The 20,493-nt window shown below is 40.5% G+C and overlaps 1 protein-coding gene and 1 pseudogene across 1 annotated transcript; both read right to left on the bottom strand.

Moving 5' to 3' along the window:
* Positions 1-4,750: 4,750 nt before the first annotated feature.
* Positions 4,751-6,288, bottom strand: LOC106595623 (zinc finger protein 239-like; annotated as a pseudogene).
* On the bottom strand, positions 6,048-14,762 carry LOC123732165 (cilia- and flagella-associated protein 251-like). The gene is made up of 2 exons (XM_045711503.1): positions 13,942-14,762; positions 6,048-6,314 (listed from the first exon to the last, which is right to left on the bottom strand). Exons 1-2 carry the CDS (start codon positions 14,408-14,410, stop codon positions 6,292-6,294), a joined length of 492 nt encoding a protein of 163 aa, XP_045567459.1. The 5' UTR covers positions 14,411-14,762; the 3' UTR covers positions 6,048-6,291.
* Positions 14,763-20,493: the final 5,731 nt, after the last annotated feature.

Genomic DNA, 20,493 nt, shown 5'->3' with positions numbered 1-20,493 from the left:
CATTTCACTTGTGAGTTTTTCCACTTTTGAAGTGAAATAGCCATTGAAATGATTGGCAATATCACAAAGATTTGTTATAAACGACCCATCAACTTTAATGAATGCTGGAGATTAAGTGGGTTTTCTGCCCATGATACCATTTAAGGTACTCCAAAGTATTTTTCCATTGTGTTTTATTTCATTTAACTTGGTTTGGTAATATAATTTATTGTTATTTTTGTTAAGTTCAGCCACAACATTTCTAAATTGACAGTATGTTAACCAATTAGCTAGCAGCACTGACTTGTTTCCCACCTCTTTTGCATAATTTATTTGTATTTTATTTAGTTAACCTTAATTTAACTAGGCAAGTCAATTAAAGACAAATTACTATTTGCAATGACGGCCTACATTGAATCATACCATTTGTTCAATTCATCATCAATCCAGGGGGCTTTAACAGTTAGTTTCTTAGCAACAATTGATTAGAATAATTGGACAAATACTTCCAGTGCTGCTTCTGGATTCACTTCCTGATACACATCAGACCAACATACATGTTGGACTTCCACTTCCTGATACACATCTATACTGCTCCTACATGGTGTAACAATACATCATGTAGATGTATATAATGAACAGACTAGGTCTATACTGCTCCTACATGGTGTAACAAGACATCATGTAGATGTATATAATGAACTGACTAGGTCTATACTGCTCCTACATGGTGTAACAATACATCATGTAGATGTATATAATGAACAGACTAGGTCTATACTGCTCCTACATGGTGTAACAATACATCATGTAGATGTATATAATGAACAGACTAGGTCTATACTGCTCCTACATGCGACAATACATAGATGTACAGTGGCAAGAAAAAGTATGTGAACCCTTTAGAATTACCTGTATTTCTGCATAAATTGGTCATCAAATTTCATCTGATCTTGATCTTCATCTACGTCACAACAATAGACAAACACTGTGTGCTTAAACTAATAACACAAATTTTATTTTTCTTGTCTATATTGAATACATCATTTAAACATTCACAGTGTAGGTTGGAAAAAGTATGTGAACCCCTAGGCTAATGGCTACTCCAAAAGCTAATTGGAGTCAGGAGTCAGCTAACCTGAATTCCAATCAATGAGGTGAGATTGGAGATGTTTGTTAGAGCTGCCTTCCCCTAGTAAAAACACTCACAAAGTTTTTGTTTGCTATTCACAAGAAGCATTGCCTGATGTGAACCATGCCTCGAACAAAAGAGATCTCAGAAGACCTAAGATTAAGAATTGTTGACTTGCATAAAGCTGGAAAGGGTTACAAAAGTATCTAAAGGCCTTGATGTTCATCAGTCCACGATTAGACAAATTGTCTATAAATGGAAAAAGTTCAGCACTGTTGCTACTCTCCCTTGAAGTGACCATCCTGCAAAGATGACTGCAAGAGCACAGCGCAGAATGCTCAATGATGTTAAGAAGAAACCTATAGTGTCAGCTAAAGACTTACAGAAATCTCTGGAACATGCTAACATCTCTGTTGACGATTCTACAACACGTAAAACACTTAACAAGAATGGTGTTCATGGGAGGACACCACAGAAGAAGCCACTGCTGTCCAAAAAAACCATTGCTGCACGTCTGAAGTTTGCAAAAGTGCACCTAGATGTTCCGCAACGCTTCTGGCAAAATATTCTGTGGACAGATGAAACTACAGTTGAGTTGTTTGGAAGGAACCCACAACATTATGTGTGGAGAAAAAAAGGCACAGCACACCAACATCAAAACCTCATCCCAACTGTAAAGTAAGGTGGAGGGAGCATCATGGTCTGGGGCTGCTTTGCTGCCTCAGGGCCTGGACAGCTTGCTATCATCAACAGGAAAATGAATTCCCAAGTTTATCAAGACATTTTGAAGGAGAATGTTAGGCTATCTGTTCGCCAATTGAAGCTCAACAGAAGTTGGGTGATGTAACAGGACAACAACCCCAAATACAGAAGTAAATCATCAACAGAATGGCTTCAACAGAAGAAAATACGCATTCTGGAGTGGCCCAGTCAGAGTCCTGACCTCAACCCGATTGAGATGCTGTGGCATGACCTCAAGAGAGCAATTCACACCAGACATCCCAAGAATATTGCTGAACTGAAACAGTTTTGTAAAGAGGAATGGTCCAAAATTCCTCCTGACCGTTGTGCAGGTCTGGTCCGCAAGTACAGAAAACATTTGGTTGATGTTATTGCTGCCAAAGGAGGGTCAATCAGTTATTAAATCTAAGGGTTCACATACTTTTCCACCCTGCACTGTGAATGTTTACACAGTGTGTTCAATAAAGACACGAAAACATATAATTGTTTGTGTGTTATAAGTTTAAGCAGACTGTGTTTGTCTATTGTTGTGACCGAGATTAAGAAATCCAGGTATTTCCAAAGGGTTCACATACTCTTTCTTACCACTGTATATAATGAACATACTAGGTCTATACTGCTCCTACATGGTGTAACAATACATCACGTAGATGTATATAATGAACATACTAGGTCTATACTGCTCCTACATGGTGTAACAATACATCATGTAGATGTATATAATGAACAGACTAGGTCTATACTGCTCCTACATGGTGTAACAATACATCACGTAGATGTATATAATGAACAGACTAGGTCTATACTGCTCCTACATGGTGTAACAATACATCACGTAGATGTATATAATGAACAGACTAGGTCTATACAGCTCCTACATGGTGTAACAATACATCACGTAGATGTATATAATGAACAGACTAGGTCTATACTGCTCCTACATGGTGTAACAATACATCACGTAGATGTATATAATGAACAGACTAGGTCTATACTGCTCCTACATGGTGTAACAATACATCACGTAGATGTATATAATGAACAGACTAGGTCTATACTGCTCCTACATGGTGTAACAATACATCACGTAGATGTATATAATGAACAGACTAGGTCTATACTGCTCCTACATGGTGTAACAATACATCACGTAGATGTATATAATGAACAGACTAGGTCTATACTGCTCCTACATGGTGTAACAATACATCATGTAGATGTATATAATGAACAGACTAGGTCTATACTGCTCCTACATGTACCAATACATAGATATACAGTACCAGTCAAAAGTTTGGACACACCTACTCATTCCAGGGTTTTTGTTATATTTTTTTTTTTACTATTTTCTACATTGTAGAATAATAGTGAAGACATCAAAACTATGAAATAACACATATGGAATCATGTAGTAACCAAAAAAGTGTGTAATAATCATGCTGTTAAATCAGCTTCTTGATATGCCACACCTGTCAGGTGGATGGATTATCTTGGCAAAGGAGAAATGTTCACTAACAGGGATGTAAACAAATGTGTGCATAAAATTAGAGAGAAAGAAGTTTTTTTTTTTTTTACATATGGAACATTTCTGGGATCTTTTATTATTATATGTTATATGAAACATGTTTATATATTTTTCACTATAATATCCCTAAATATCAGTCAAGAAATGGAACAGCAAGGCCACAGAACATGACATAAACAGAGCTGTGGGAGACCACCTCAAGCCCCTGGTAGAGCCGGGGGTGGTGTTTACCACTCCACCACGCCTTCAACAGGCTGGAAAAGTGGGATTGATATGTTTGATCCATTTGTTTGTTTCAGTTTTCAGTAGTTGAATCCTTTCACATATTGTTGATTTCAAAAATGTACTTGATTGGTTGAAAAGAGATACTAAACTTACATACCACACAAGCACAATTTTGACAGTGGACGATATATTGAAATTATTTAGTTTTTCATACTAATATGGACCAAGATGTGTTGCTTTTGAACAGACTTGTTCATTGGTTTTGCAAGAGTCTGTTGATTGGTCAGTCATTGGGTTCATTGTTTTACAATATGTTCAAATCAAATCAAGCTTTACTTATATAGAACATTTCAGACATGGATGCAACGGAATGCGCTTTACAAGAAAAAAACGAATGAAAAACAATTAATAAAATTATATGCATTTTCCAAAATACTAAACAATAACAATAAAACTGAAAGATTAATGCGCATTCTAAGGAAATACCATCGATTAAAATAGTAAGAATTGGATGTAATATCCAATCCAAAATATAAGCTTGTTTTACTACATTGCTAGTAAACAATATAATTGTGCCAATAAAATTCAGTTAGTCGCATAAATTATTGTGATTAATAAGTGTTACATTACATTGAAATATTATGAAAATATAAAAACTGAATGTACACCCCTTTGTTAATATGTATTGGCAATAATTCACTTAATGGTGAGGCATGGAATAATAAAACATGTATCTTTTGTCAGGCTGAATGTCTGAAATATGAGGTGATTTGAGTCATGCTTCTTCAGTAGTGGAATAAAGACAATTAGCACTTGAATGATGTAAATAAAAACTGTGTGTAAAAACTGGAATGATGTATGATTGTTAATAAAACTGTTCATAGACCATTTTTTTTATACTGCCTCAATGTTGCAAGTACGTTGAAACTAAGTTGTTTTCAAGTCGTTTAAACAAAGACGTGAAAATTACGTCTTTTCAACTTTCAACCAAAACCGAACGTAGATTGGACCTCGGGCATAGTTTTCTTTTCAACAACATTTTGCTTGGTGGGATAGCCAGTTTTAACAAGGCCAAACCAATAACCAATATGCAGAAACAGTTTGATATATTGAAAACCTAAACATAAAATGTACTATATACACAAACACAATAGTAATCATTTTATTTGTATTTTTTAAGACGAGCACCTTATAAATTGCACAAGCACCAAAAATGTGTTGTTTTGACAAGTAGCAATAAATCACTGATATCGATTAGGGGGGAAATCAGGTTGTACGTGCTGTTGAAACTAACACAACTAAATAAAACACATGGAAATGGGAGATATCTTTTACCTCACTGGTTAGACGACAACCTGCAGAAGACAGTCAGCTACATTTTGGAGTGATGCATTTAAATGTAGGGGTCCCCAAAACGAAGAGAAACCAAACACTTATTTGTCATCACTCATCGATATCACATTGAAATCAATTGCACGAAAGGGGGGAGATGAGTTGCACTTCCTGTTAAAACTAACAGCTCAAAAACCACACGTAATCTGGGAATAATGTGTTCATCACTGGTTAGAGGACAATTTGTAGAAAACAGCTAGCTACATTTGAAGTGTTGCATTTTGATTCATTTGGGTCACCAACGCGGTAAGTTTAACAATATTTATTTTGTTGTTAAATTGTACTCTTTCAATTCAGAGCCTGGATTTTTCCCCTGATGCTAATATCCATATGACACTGAAATCAATAGAACAGGGCAAACGTTTAAGGTTCTACATTGTGACATTATTAATTAAAATACTCCTACTACAATGTTTAAACATTCTACATTGTGACATTATATCATTGATATCATGTAACAACTCCATCATGTATTTTCTGATGTTTAATCAGAGATCTTTTATCAGAGTATCTCGTCACATTGATCACAAATATGAGTTCTCTGGTGTGATTCTAAACATCCTGACGAAACATAACTCTTTCCACAGTCAGAGCAGGGAAAAGATTTCTCTCCTGTGTGTGTTCTATGGTGTATAGTCAGACTGCTAGATGTAACAAAACCGTTCCCACATTAATCACAGCTATGAGGCTTCGCTCCTGTGTGTATTCTCAAGTGTCGAGTCAGATGGCTAGATGTAACAAAACTCTTCCCACATTGATTACAACTATAGGGTTTCTCTCCGGTGTGAATTCTCAGGTGTGCTATCAGGTTGCTAGATTGAGCAAAACTCTTCCCACATTCATTACAGATATAAGGTTTTTCTCCTGTATGTGTTCTCTGGTGTAGTATCAGACTGCTAGATGAAACAAAACTCTTCCCACACTGACCACAGCTATAAGATTTCTCTCCTGTGTGTATTCTCTGGTGTATAGTCAGACAGCTAGATGTAATAAAACTCTTCCCACATTGATCACAACTATAAGGTTTATCTCCTGAGTGTGTTCTCTGGTGTGCTTTCAGATTACTTGAATGTGTAAAACTCTTTCCACATTGATCACAGCTATAAGGTTTCTCTCCTGTATGGATTCTCTGATGTCTTTTGAGGTCTGCTGAAGAGGTGAATCTCTTCCCACAGTCAGAGCAGCAGTGAGGTTTCTTTCCTGTGGGTTTCCGCTGGTGTTTCTTGAGGAGTTCTGATGGGGAGAGACTCTTCTCTGTCTCGTCAGCTTCATGATGTTGTTGAGGCTCTCCAGAGGATCAACGATAGTCAAGTCTCTCTCCTGTGTGAACAACAAAGTCAGACAGATGGTTAAAGGCCCACAATAGCAGAAATCCACTGTTTATTTTAGCTAAAAGGTGATGCCCATGATGTTGTGTACAAACTTATTTGACAATTGTCTTAATAAGACCAGTCAAGTGAGCAACAATAGACATGTTTAGTCTTATTTTATTTTTTAAACTTTAGTAGTAAGGTTGATGATTCTGATTCTAGGCTATTACAGTTGCAGACCACATTTGCTGACCAATATAGGGCCCTTTCAATATATTGGTTGCAGAAACTGCTCCCTGCTAATGAGGAAACAGCTAGTTATTGATGTAGTAGATCTGCATGGAGCAAAAATTGTGAATTTAGATTTTAGTTTTTCACAATGTATTCTGAATATTACAGCACATTATCAGCGCAAGATCAGGAGTGCTACTCAAGGAAACTCACATTAAGTTCTGTGTCGCTATTTACTAATTCACCACCATGGGGGAAATCTCAGGGGAGTTCTCATAGGCTGACAGCAAAAATAGCCTCCATTTACAGGTTGCTTATGAGTGCATTTCAAACTACTTTTGGATTCAAATTGTAAGGCTTGTTTGAATGTCCTGCTTAATATAATGTTTTTGTCATCCTCCCAATTCAACTGCTTTATACTTTAAAAAAAAACACTTCAACTTCAACCAGTAAAATTCTCTGGTTGCTTTGCTGTCAATGAGCTTAAGCATTCAAGCTAACAACTGCTGCATCCAAAATAGGTATTTTGCAAATATTATCTTGCGACTGTTCAAGCAATAATCAAAACAACAATTGTAAGCCTACGACAACCGCAAAAAGCATTTTTATTCAGAAGTAATAACCTGTTAAATCTAGACTGTTGAATGGTCCCAGATGGTGAACAGTTTATTTAGTAATAACCTGGTAAATCTAGACTGTTGAATGGTCCCAGATGGTGAACAGTTTATTTAGTAATAACCTGGTAAATCTAGACTGTTGAATGGTCCCAGATGGTGAACAGTTTATTTAGTAATAATCTGGTAAATCTAGACTGTTGAATGGTCCCAGATGGTGAACAGTTTATTTAGTAATAACCTGGTAAATCTAGACTGTTGAATGGTCCCAGATGGTGAACAGTTTATTTAGTAATAACCTGGTAAATCGAGACTGTTGAATGGTCCCAGATGGTGAACAGTTTATTTAGTAATAACCTGGTAAATCGAGACTGTTGAATGGTCCCAGATGGTGAACAGTTTATTTAGTAATAACCTGGTAAATCTAGACTGTTGAATGGTCCCAGATGGTGAACAGTTTATTTAGTAATAACCTGGTAAATCTAGACTGTTGAATGGTCCCAGATGGTGAACAGTTTATTTAGTAATAACCTGGTAAATCTAGGCTGTTGAATGGTCCCAGATGGTGAACAGTTTATTTAGTAATAACCTGGTAAATCTAGGCTGTTGAATGGTCCCAGATGGTGAACAGTTTATTTAGAGTAATAACCTGGTAAATCTAGACTGTTGAATGGTCCCAGATGGTGAACAGTTTATTTAGTAATAACCTGGTAAATCGAGACTGTTGAATGGTCCCAGATGGTGAACAGTTTATTTAGAAGTAATAACCTGGTAAATCGAGACTGTTGAATGGTCCCAGATGGTGAACAGTTTATTTAGTAATAACCTGGTAAATCTAGACTGTTGAATGGTCACAGATGGTGAACAGATTATTTAGTAATAACCTGGTAAATCTAGACTGTTGAATGGTCCCAGATGGTGAACAGTTTATTTAGTAATAACCTGGTAAATCTAGGCTGTTGAATGGTCCCAGATGGTGAACAGTTTATTTAGTAATAACCTGGTAAATCTAGACTGTTGAATGGTCCCAGATGGTGAACAGTTTATTTAAAGTAATAACCTGGTAAATCTAGACTGTTGAATGGTCCCAGATGGTGAACAGTTTATTTAGTAATAACCTGGTAAATCTAGACTGTTGAATGGTCCCAGATGGTGAACAGTTTATTTAGTAATAACCTGGTAAATCTAGACTGTTGAATGGTCCCAGATGGTGAACAGTTTATTTAGTAATAACCTGGTAAATCTAGGCTGTTGAATGGTCCCAGATGGTGAACAGTTTATTTAGTAATAACCTGGTAAATCTAGGCTGTTGAATGGTCCCAGATGGTGAACAGTTTATTTAGTAATAACCTGGTAAATCTAGGCTGTTGAATGGTCCCAGATGGTGAACAGTTTATTTAGTAATAACCTGGTAAATCTAGACTGTTGAATGGTCCCAGATGGTGAACAGTTTATTTAGTAATAACCTGGTAAATCTAGACTGTTGAATGGTCCCAGATGGTGAACATCAGTTGTTTTCCCCCACGGTGGTCATTCTACTTGTTTATGACGTGACTCTGAGTCATCAGGTTAACATGGGCAACATGGGGTGTTTTGGTTTCACTCTGGGTTGAGTAGACAAACAGAGAGGGGACAAAGACTCTCCTATTTCAGTGGCTGATAATACAGGGGGCGATCCAGGATTGGTCCATTTTAGTTTTAAACTAATACTATACTGTATATGAGTCTTTCTATTAATAAAGCGGACAATGTGGGACATAAGGATCACATTTCTAAATGACTGGAAACTAAAACACATTTCATGCAGTTCCACATGTGAACTTACAGGGACAGAAGACTTTATACACTGAGTGTACAAAACATTATGAAGACCTGCTCTTTCCATGACAGACTGACCAGGTGAAAGATATGATCCTTATTGATGTAACTTGTTAAATCCAGTCCAATCAGTGTAGATGAAGGGGGGGAGACAGGTTAACCCGCTAGAGTTGATGTCTGCACCCCCACTGAAATCTAATTAGCATAATACTAAAATCACCATAAGAATCTGTCTGTTTAATCTTCAGATATCTGTATCTGTATATAGGCTGCATCTCAATATCAGCCTTCCGCATCAGCGGCGAAAGGTAGCAGAGCTACAGCGGTGTTTGTCAGACCAGCGGTGTTTGTCCCGAGAATCTGTCTTCTCACGTAGAATAAAATAGTTTTGTTTTTGTTAAGCCTACAACATGTTTAAACTTTCAGTCTGGTAGATACCATTAGTTATATGATACAGCACACTGGCTGGTTCGTGTGTGGATCTGGGAAGAGGGGTGTGTCTGTGGCATTCCACTGATGTTTGGCGTGTAGCACGTTGGCAGTTCTTGCTGGGACTTGTAGTGCAGTCCATCCCGGGCAGTATGGAAGCGGGCCAAACTGAATTGCCAACCCAAATAAGTGCATGGGCCAGATAGACGTGTCATGGGCCGGATTGGGCCGGTGGTCCTTGTGTTTGACACGTGCTCTAGATAGTCTGTTTCACCAGTCATCTGTAATAATAATTCAGAGACAGTGATGATGTCATCTGTAATAATAATTCACAGACAGTGATGATGTCATCTCACGGGGACTTACAGTTTGTTGCCATCTTGCTGCAAGTCTCTTTCAGGACATGAACCTCTCCCTGGGAGAACTGCAAACTGTTCTTAAGGTCTTGGACCTCTCTGGTCAGATCGTCCCTTCTGTTGTTAGTTGAGTCCACCAGTATTTGGACAAGGCTGTTGAAGCTATTTTCCTGTTGCTGTAACGATTGCTTGTGGACATATTTATGTTGATGTAAAAGATCACGTACCTGTCATAGTTAAACACTGTCCTCTCCATTACTCCAACCTTCTTTAACTTTGGGCGGCATGATGGTAGCAACGTAGGCTAACGCTGGTACTCGATGCAATTCCAGCCAGCACAGCTCGTAAAGCCGATGCAAACCGAAACAAACAGCAGGGATTTAAATATCCACAAGCACAGTATTGAGGCTAAACTTTCCAAACATCTAACACCTGTCCAACAGACTGTCAACCCATCGAGTTCACGTTGTCATGCTGCGTCAAAGAGTTGCTAAGATAGTCACAAAATCCCTTCTAAAAACCAGTCGAGAAAATCGACCTATTTTCCTCGAAAGTACGTAATGTCACAATTTCAAAGCTTTACTATATTACAGAGAAGTTAATTATCTCACATCTCTGAAAATATGTTGTGCTTCTTGTTCACGTAGGCTAATTCATGCTAATGTTATTTAGAATGTTATCTAGAATGTTATCTAGAATGGTATCTAGAATGTTATCTACAATGTTATTTAGAATGTTATCTAGAATGTTATTTAGAATGTTATCTAGAATGTTATCTAGAATGCTATCTAGAATGGTGCTGCATTGGAAAGCAGACGTTTTATGGGCTCCTGACCAATTGTGCAATTATTATGATTTTTTAAGCTGATCACAACTTTTTTTTTGTACATAATGTTTCCACCATCGCTTCCTATGACCAAAAAGAGCTTCTAGACATCAGAACAATTTTCACTAACCTTGATTTGGACAACAAATTCTACTTCAATGAGTCATGAGTCAGAGGAGAAAGACATATTGACTGTCCGGGATCAGGCCCAAATCCCCGACTCTCGAAGAAGGTTCTATAGAGGCCGGCGCAGGGGGCACCCTGATGAGACTAGAGTGAATAAATCACCTCTACACTCAGTTCTATTGGCGATTGTGCAATCACTGGAGAATAAACTGGACAAGGTCTCTCCTATCAACGGGACTCCCGAGTGGGGCTCCCGAGTGGCTCAGCGGTCTAAGGCACTGCATCTCAGTGCTAGAGGCATCACTACAGACCCTGGTTCGATCCCGGGCTGTATCACAACCGGCTGTGATCGGGAGTCCAATTAAGGTGGCGCACAACTGGCCCAGTGTCGTTAGGGAGGGTCTGGCCATGGTAGGCCGTCATTGTAAAATAGGAATTTGTTCTTAACTGACTTGCCTAGTTAAATAAAGGTTAAATAAAAATTACAAATAAACATTAAGAACTGTAATATACTAATATAATATAGCTGCTTCTCAGAGTAATGGCTGAACAAGGATAATATACGTCTAGCTGGTTTTTCTATATATCAACAGGACAGAACAGCAGAGTCTGGTAAGATCAGGGGGACTAGAGGGAAAAACTAGATCAGAACAGCAGAGTCTGGTAAGATCAGGGGGGACTAGAGGGAAAAACTAGATCAGAACAGCAGAGTCTGGGAAGATCAGGGGGAACTAGAGGGAAAAACTAGATCAGAACAGCAGAGTCTGGTAAGATCAGGGGGGACTAGAGGGAAAAACTAGATCAGAACAGCAGAGTCTGGTAAGATCAGGGGGGACTAGAGGGAAAAACTAGATCAGAACAGCAGAGTCTGGTAAGATCAGGGGGACTAGAGGGAAAAACTAGATCAGAACAGCAGAGTCTGGTAAGATCAGGGGGGACTAGAGGGAAAAACTAGATCAGAACAGCAGAGTCTGGTAAGATCAGGGGGACTAGAGGGAAAACTAGATCAGAACAGCAGAGTCTGGTAAGATCAGGGGGGACTAGAGGGAAAAACTAGATCAGAACAGCAGAGTCTGGTAAGATCAGGGGGGACTAGAGGGGAAAACTAGATCAGAACAGCAGAGTCTGGTAAGATCAGGGGGGACTAGAGGGGAAAAAACTAGATCAGAACAGCAGAGTCTGGTAAGATCAGGGGGACTAGAGGGAAAACTAGATCAGAACAGCAGAGTCTGGTAAGATCAGGGGGGACTAGAGGGAAAAACTAGATCAGAACAGCAGAGTCTGGTAAGATCAGGGGGGACTAGAGGGAAAAACTAGATCAGAACAGCAGAGTCTGGTAAGATCAGGGGGACTAGAGGGAAAAACTAGATCAGAACAGCAGAGTCTGGTAAGATCAGGGGGGACTAGAGGGAAAAACTAGATCAGAACAGCAGAGTCTGGTAAGATCAGGGGGGACTAGAGGGGAAAACTAGATCAGAACAGCAGAGTCTGGTAAGATCAGGGGGACTAGAGGGAAAAACTAGATCAGAACAGCAGAGTCTGGTAAGATCAGGGGGACTAGAGGGAAAACTAGATCAGAACAGCAGAGTCTGGTAAGATCAGGGGGGACTAGAGGGAAAAACTCTAGATCACTTTTACTCCACACATAGGGACACATACAAAGCTCTCCCTCACCCTCCATCTGGTAAATATGAACATAACTCTATCCTCCCGATTCCTGCTTACAAACAAACCCTGAAACAGGAAGTACCAGCTCAATAAGGAAGTGGTCCGATGAAGCGGATGCTCAGCTACAGGACTGTTTCACTAAAACAGACTGGAATATGTTCAGGGATTCATCCGGTGGCATTGAGGAGTTTACCACATCAGTCAACGGCTTCATTAATAAGTGCATGGACGACGTCGTCGCCACAGTGACTGTACGTACATACGTATATATTTGAGACTGTTGGACTACATAAATCTTGCTGATGCCTTGGTCCGGGCTTGTGCTGACTGGCAGGTGTCTTCACTGACATTTTCAACTTGTCCCTGATTGAGTCTGTAATACCAACATGCTTCAAGCAGACCACCATAGTCCCTGTGCCCAAGAACACTAAGGTAACCTGCCTAAATGACTACAGACCCGTAGCACTCACATCCGTAGCCATGAAGTGCTTTGAAAGGCTGGTTATGGCTCACATCAACACACCATTATCCCAGAAACCCTAGACCCACTCCAATTTGCATACCGCCCAAACAGATCCACAGATGATGCAATCTCTATTGCACTCCACACTGCCCTTTCCCACCTCTCACCTATGTGAGAAAGCTGTTCATTGACTATAGCTCAGCGTTCAACACCATAGTGCCCTCAAAGCTCATCACTAAGCTAAGGAACCTGGGACTAAACACCTCCCTCTGCAACTGGATCCTGGACTTCCAGGACAGTCGTGAAGAGGACACGACAAAACCTATTCCCTCTCAGGAAACTGAAAAGATTTGGCATGGGTCCTGAGATACTCAAAAGGTTCTACAGCTGCACCATCGAGAGCATCCTGACTGGTTGCATCACTGCCTGGTACGGCAACTGCTCGGCTTCCGACTGCAAGGCGCTACAGAGGGTAGTGCGTACGGCCCAGTACATCCCTGGGGCTAAACTGCCTGTAATCCAGGACCTCTACACCAGAGGAAGGCCCAAAAATTGTCGAAGACCCCAGCCACCCCAGTCATAGAATGTTCTCTCTACGACTGCATGGCAAGCGGTACTGGAGTGCCAAGTCTAGGACCAAAAGGCTTCTCAACAGTTTTACCCCCAAGCCATAAGACTCCTGAACAGGTAATCAAATGGCTACCCGGACTATTTGCGTTGCCCCCCCCCCAACCACTCTTTTAGGCTGCTGCTACTCTCTGTTCATCATATATGCATAGTCACTTTAACCATATCTACATACTACCTAATCAGCCTGACTAACTGGTGCCTGTATATAGCCTCGCTACTGTATATAGCCTCGCTACTGTATATAGCCTCAATACTGTTATTTTTCACTGTCTTCTTTACTGTTGTTTTTATTCCTTTACTTATCTATTGTTCACCTAATACCTTTTTAAAATTAGAAATTGCACTGTTGGTTAGAGCCTGTAAGTAAGCATTTCACTGTAAGGTCTACACCTGTTGTATTAGGCGCACGTGACAAATACACTTTGATTTGATTTTAACAACAGCCTATCAACCTCTGTTTTTAAGACAGTACTTACTAGTGTTAATCAGGGAACGGTTTCTCAAAACCATCTTATGACTAAGTTCATCATTAGAACCATTGGACGCCTTAAGTTGCCTTTGGGAAACCGGGCCCAGATATCCAGTTTCCTCCTCTTCTTTCGATGTGACAGTCATCTTCCCCTCTTTCACTCCAAAAACTGCATCCTCCTCTTTCTCTTCCTCCTCTTCTTTAACTGTAACATCCTCCCCCTCTTTCACTCTGAACGCGTCTTCCTCTTCTTTCACTGAAACGTCTTTCTCTTCTTTCACTGTAACACCCTCTACTTGTTTTTGTATTGTGACAGCCTCCTCTTCCTCCTCCTCTTTCACTGAAACGTCTTTCTCTTCTTCTTTGACGGTAACAGCCTCACCTTCTACTTGTTTTTGTATTGTAACAAACCCCTCCTCTTTCTCCGTCCAGCTGACCTCATCTTTAGCAGGAGGAGAGTAGCTTAGTGAACTCATGGTCGGAGTTGTTAGCTAACTAGGCTAATGCTAATGCTAATTTAACCAGCCCGATAGCTGACCAATAACAACAAAACCGTAAATATGAAAGTGAATGGGATAACTAACTAGACGACCGAAGTGGGGTTAAAACACAATGGCTACATGAACGCATCTAAAGAGATGTTTTGGTTCGGCTATTTTGTCTAGCAAGCTACCGAGGTGGCTGACAAACTGTTGTTGCTGTTGAAAGAAGAGTTCCGTCCACTACATTATACGTCACACCAACAGCATCGCCTTAAATTCCCACATTGTGGTTAAAGATTTAGTAACTGAGTTGTAGTCACGATCTGGTTTCTTATAAGTACAAACCGTTATGTTTTTGCGTTATTACATATTTATTAACTTATTTCCGGATATCTTCTAAACTACCCACAATGCACAATTTTGCAATGTCAAATTGATGTACTCTGTGCTACCGAGTTCTATGCTAGCTCGGTAGCTAGCTTATGCTGGCTAACATTAGCCACACCTCAATCAATCAATCAATCAATCAATCAATCAATCAATCAAATGTATTTATAAAGCCCTTTTTACAACAGCCGATGACACAAAGTGCTATACAGAAAAATGTGCTATACAGAAACCCAGCCTAATACCCCAAACAGCACACCTCTTCAAATCAAATCAAAGTTGATTTGTTACGTGCGCCGAATACAACAGGTGTAGACCTTACAGTGAAATGCTTCCTTACAGGGTCTAACCAACAGTGCAAAAAAAGTATTTGCTGAACAATAGGTAAGACAAGAAATAAAAACAACAGTAAAAAGACAGTGAAAAATAACAGTAGCGAGGCTATAACAGTAGTGAGGCTACATACAGGCACCGGTTAGTCGGGCTGATTGAGATAGTATGTACATGAATGTATAGTTAAAGTGACTACACATATATGATAAACAGAGAGTAGCAGCAGGGAAAAAGAGGGTTTGGGGGGCACACAATGCAAATAGTCCAGGTAGCCATTTGATTACCTGTTCAGGAGTATTATGGCTTGGGGGTAAAAACTGTTGAGAAGCCTTTTTGTCCTAGACTTGGCACTCCGGTACCGCTTGCCATGCGGTAGTAGAGAGAACAGTCTCCGACTGGGGTGGCTGGGGTCACCGCCTGTTGTAGAGATCCTGGATGTTGCATCCTCTTGCTCTTCACTGACTGTGTGGCAAAATATTTGTATAATTTACCCAAGATAGACCAGAGCTTATCGTTTCCAATGGGAGCAAATTAATCATAGTGGGCAGAACAAGAGAGGTGGGCAGAGCCAAGCAGGAGCTAGAGAGATCCTATTGGCGCGTTCTAAGTATTTATTTGCACATGTCCTACTGTGTGAAGTGCAATAACTCAATTCTCCCTTGCACTCCTTTTAACCAACGTAATCTTTTGAAACTTTGGCATAAGGTATAGGCTACAAAACGTAGTCCACTGTTTGTTACAGATTCTAGTTATGGAAACAGAAAACTGAATTGAGATCAAACGTTTCATCGATGAGAAAATTTGCAGGATTTCAGCCAGAATCCATCTGGCTACTTCTCGCACAGGGCTTCCTCCCATAACCAAATTTGGTAGTGAGTGGAAAATACAACCAGATGCTTCACATTTATACATCAGGTGCTAAGCTGAAAAGAGTGAAGTTAATCGATCCCAGTCGAGGGAGGACCTGATTTTTTTTGTAGATAATGTTGATGCTACCATCTCTTATGACCAAAAATAACTGCTGGACATCAGAACAGCGATTACTCACCTCTAATGGAACAAAGATTCTTTCTTTAACTAGTCTGACGCGAAGGATATACTGCTGACTCGGGAACGGCCCAAATCCCCATCATTTACGTGAAGAAAAGACTGAGAAAAAGGGGGCTGAGGTCAGGCTGCCTTCTGAGAATTCGCAGGTGAATGAGTAAACCACCACTACCATTTGTTATATGCGCCACTTTTCTGTGTTTTTTTTGTTGCATTTCTTGAAACAAGTACTTTTTTTTCATTTCACTTGACCAAATTAGACTATTTTGTGTATGTCCATTACATAAAATCCTATTTTAAAAAAACATTTAAAATACAGGTATGTTATGCAACAAAATAGGAAAAAACGCCAAGGGGGTAAATACTTTTGCAAGGCACTGTAAAACTATTGCTATCTATCAATAATGATGAGCCACCAGGTATGGACAACCTGGATGGGAAACTATGGAGAATGGTAGCAGACTGTATTACCACCAGGTATAGACAACCCGGATGGGAAACTATGGAGAATGGTAGCAGACTGTATTACCACCAGGTATAGACAACCTGGATGGGAAACTATGGAGAATGGTAGCAGACTGTATTACCACCAGGTATAGACAACCTGGATGGGAAACTATGGAGAATGGTAGCAGACTGTATTACCACCAGGTATAGACAACCTTGATGGGAAACTATGGAGAATGGAAGCAGACTGTATTACCAACAGGTATAGATAACCTTGATGGGAAACTATGGAGAATGGAAGCAGACTGTATTACCACCAGGTATAGATAACCTTGATGGGAAACTACTGGTAGCAGACTGTATTACCACCAGGTATAGACAACCTTGATGGGAAACTATGGAGAATGGTAGCAGACTGTATTACCACCAGGTATAGACAACCTGGATGGGAAACTATGGAGAATGGTAGCAGACTGTATTACCACCAGGTATAGACAACCTTGATGGGAAACTATGGAGAAAGGTAGCAGACTGTATTGCCACCCCTATTTGCTATACAGTGCATTTTGAAAGTATTCAGAGACCTTTTCCACATTTTGTTACATAACAGCCTTAATCTAAAATTGATAAAATTATACTTTTTCCTCATCAATCTCCACACAATCAATCAAATGTATTTATAAAGCCCTTTTTAAATCAGCCAATGTCACAAAGTGCTGTACAGAAACCCGGCCTAAAACCCCAAACAGCAAGCAATGCATGTGAAAGAAGCACGGTGGCTAGGAAAATCTCCCTAGGAAAAACTCCCTAGAAAGGCCAAAAACCTAGGAAGAAACCTAGAGAGGAACCAGGCTATGAGGGGTGGCCAGTCCTATTCTGGCTGTGCAGGGTGGATATTATAACAGAACATGGTCAAGATGTTAAAATGTTCATAAATGACCAGCATGGTCAAATAATAATAATCATAGTAGTTGTCGAGGGTGCAACAAGCACGTCCGGTGAACAGGTCAGGGTTCCATAGCCGCAGGCAGAACAGTTGAAACTGGAGCAGCAGCACGGCCAGGTGGACTGGGGACAGCAAGGAGTCATCATACCAGGTAGTCCTGAGGCATGGTCCTAGGGCTCAGGTCCTCCGAGAGAAAGACAGAAAGAGAGAATTAGAGGGAGCATATTTAAATTCACACAGGACACCGGATAAGACAAGAGAAATACTCCAGATGTAACAGACTGACCCTAGCCCCCCGACACATAAACTACTGCAGCATAAATACTGGAGGCTGAGACAGGAGGGATCAGAAGACACTGTGGCCCCATCAGATGATACCCCCGGACAGGGCCAAACAGGCAGGATATAACCCCACCCACTTTGCCAAAGCACAGCCCCTACACCACTAGAGGGATGTCTCCAACCACCAACTTACCGTCCTAAGACAAGGCCGAGTATAGCCCACAACGATCTCCGCCATGGCACAACCCAAGGGGGGGCGCCAACCCAGACAGGAAGACCACGTCAGTGACTCAACCCACTCAAGTGACGCACCCCTCCCATGGACGGCATGGAAGAACACCAGTAAGCCAGTGACTCAGCCCCTGTAAAAGGGTTAGAGGCAGAGAATCCCAGTGGAAAGAGGGGAACCGGCAAGGCAGAGACAGCAAGGGCGGTTCGTTGCTCCAGCCTTTCCGTTCACCTTCACACTCCTGGGCCAGACTATACTTAATCATAGGACCTACTGAAGAGATAAGTCTTCAGTAAAGACTTAAAGGTTGAGACTGAGTCTGCGTCTCTCACATTGGTAGGCAGACCATTCCATAAAAATGGAGCTCTATAGGAGAAAGCCCTACCTCCAGCCGTTTGCTTAGAAATTCTAGAGACAATTAGGAGGCCTGCGTCTTGTGACCGTAGCGTACGTGTAGGTATGTACGGCAGGACCAAATCGGAAAGATAGGTAGGAGCAAGCCCATGTAATGCTTTGTAGGTTAGCAGTAAAACCTTGAAATCAGCCCTTGCCTTAACAGGAAGCCAGTGTAGGGAGGCTAGCACTGGAGTAATATGATGAAATTTTTTGGTTCTAGTCAGGATTCTAGCAGCCGTATTTAGCACTAACTGAAGTTTGTTTAGTGCTTTATCCGGGTAGCCGGAAAGTAGAGCATTGCAGTAGTCCAGCCTAGAAGTAACAAAAGCATGGATTAATTTTTCTGCGTCATTTTAGGACAGAAAGTTTCTGATTTTTGCAATGTTACGTAGATGGAAAAAAGCTGTCCTTGAATATGTTCTTCAAAAGAGAGATCAGGGTCCAGAGTAACGCCGAGGTCCTTCACAGTTTTATTTGAGACGACTGTACAACCATCCAGATTAATTGTCAGATTCAACAGAAGATCTCTTTGTTTCTTGGGACCTAGAACAAGCATCTCTGTTTTGTCCGAGTTTAAAAGTAGAAAGTTTGCAGCCATCCACTTCTTTATGTCTGAAACACAGGCTTCTAGCGAGGGCAATTTTGGGGCTTCACCATGTTTCATTGAAATGTACAGCTGTGTGTCGTCCGCATAGCAGTGAAATTTAACATTATGTTTTCGAATGACATCCCCAAGAGGTAAAATATATAGTGAAAACAAGATTGAACTCTTTGGCCAAGTGTCACATCTTGCACCCTCCCTACGGGGAGGCATGGTGGTGGGAGTATCATGCTGTGGGGATGTTTTTCAGCGGCAGGGACTGGGAAACTAGTGAGGATCGAGGGAAAGATGAATAGAGCAAAGTACAGAGAGATCCTTGATAAAAACCTGCTCCAGAGCTCTCAGGACCTCAGACCGGGGCGAAGGTTCCCTTTCCAACAGGACAACGACCCTAAGCACACAGCCAAGACAATGCAGGAGTGGCTTCGTGACAAGTCTCGGAATGCCCTTGAGTGGCCCAGCCAGAGCCCGGACTTGAACCCAATCGAACATCTCTGGAGAGGTCTGAAAATTGCTGTGCAGCAACGCTCCCCATCTGACCTGACAGAGCTTGAGAGGATCTGCAGAGAAGAATGGGAGAAATACAGATGTGCCAAGCTTGTAGAGTCATTCACAAGAAGTCTCGAAGCTGTAATCGCCCACAAAGGTGCTTCAACAAAATACTCAAGGGTCTGAATACTTGGTCAACATACTTATGTAAATGTTATATTTTTTATTTTTAATATGTTTGCAAAAATTTCTAAAAAACTGTTTTTGCTTTTTCATAATGGGGTATTGTGTGTAGATTGACGAGGATTTTTTTTTTTTAAATATATTTTAGAATAAGTCTGTACTTCATCAAAAAGTTAAGGGGTCTGAATACAACACCTTTTCATATTTACCTTAAAACCAGGGAAGCAGATAATGTGGACGTGTTTATCATAGCCTTATCATAGCCTTGCAGTCCATCTTTTTGGTATTTTGTACCAGTTTCTGTCCCTGTACAAAAGCATGGTCTTCAAACTATGGAAGATGTCAAATCATTTAATAATAATTTATTGGAATTACCTGGCACTTTTCCAGACACCCAAAGCTCTTTAAAGTGTACAGGGGGAAATTCACCAACCTAACCCCACTTACATACATTTCCCCTGGTGGCATTCATACGTGTTTGTGCCCAGATCTTGAAAGGGAACAAAAGACAATTTCACTCCACCAGAGGAAAGACAGACAATCAAAAGCCAAAGAGAAATATGCTGCTGAAATGTAACAAGAAGGCAGTAAGTTCAAAGACAGATCACTGTAATACACTTGTACAACATAAATTGGGACTTTAAGATGGGACTTTAAAATGGGTGTCCCAACTCTGTGGTCACTAAAGATCCCATGGCACTTATGAAGCCACTTATGAAGCCGGTCAGCATACAATC

This window comes from Salmo salar, chromosome ssa02 (genome assembly GCF_905237065.1).
Source record: "Salmo salar chromosome ssa02, Ssal_v3.1, whole genome shotgun sequence".
NCBI lineage: Eukaryota > Metazoa > Chordata > Actinopteri > Salmoniformes > Salmonidae > Salmo > Salmo salar.
The sequence above is the reverse complement of the archived record's forward strand: the minus strand, read 5'-3'. Positions and strand labels throughout refer to the sequence as shown.

Coding starts and splice junctions, on each gene's coding strand:
- LOC123732165 (XM_045711503.1), bottom strand. CDS start 14,410: ATGAGTTCACTAAGCTACTCTCCTCCTGCTAAAGATGAGGTCAGCTGG. Junction 6,315..13,941: donor CCGTTCCCTGATTAACACTA/GTAAGTACTGTC, acceptor TTGTTCACACAG/GAGAGAGACTTGACTATCGT.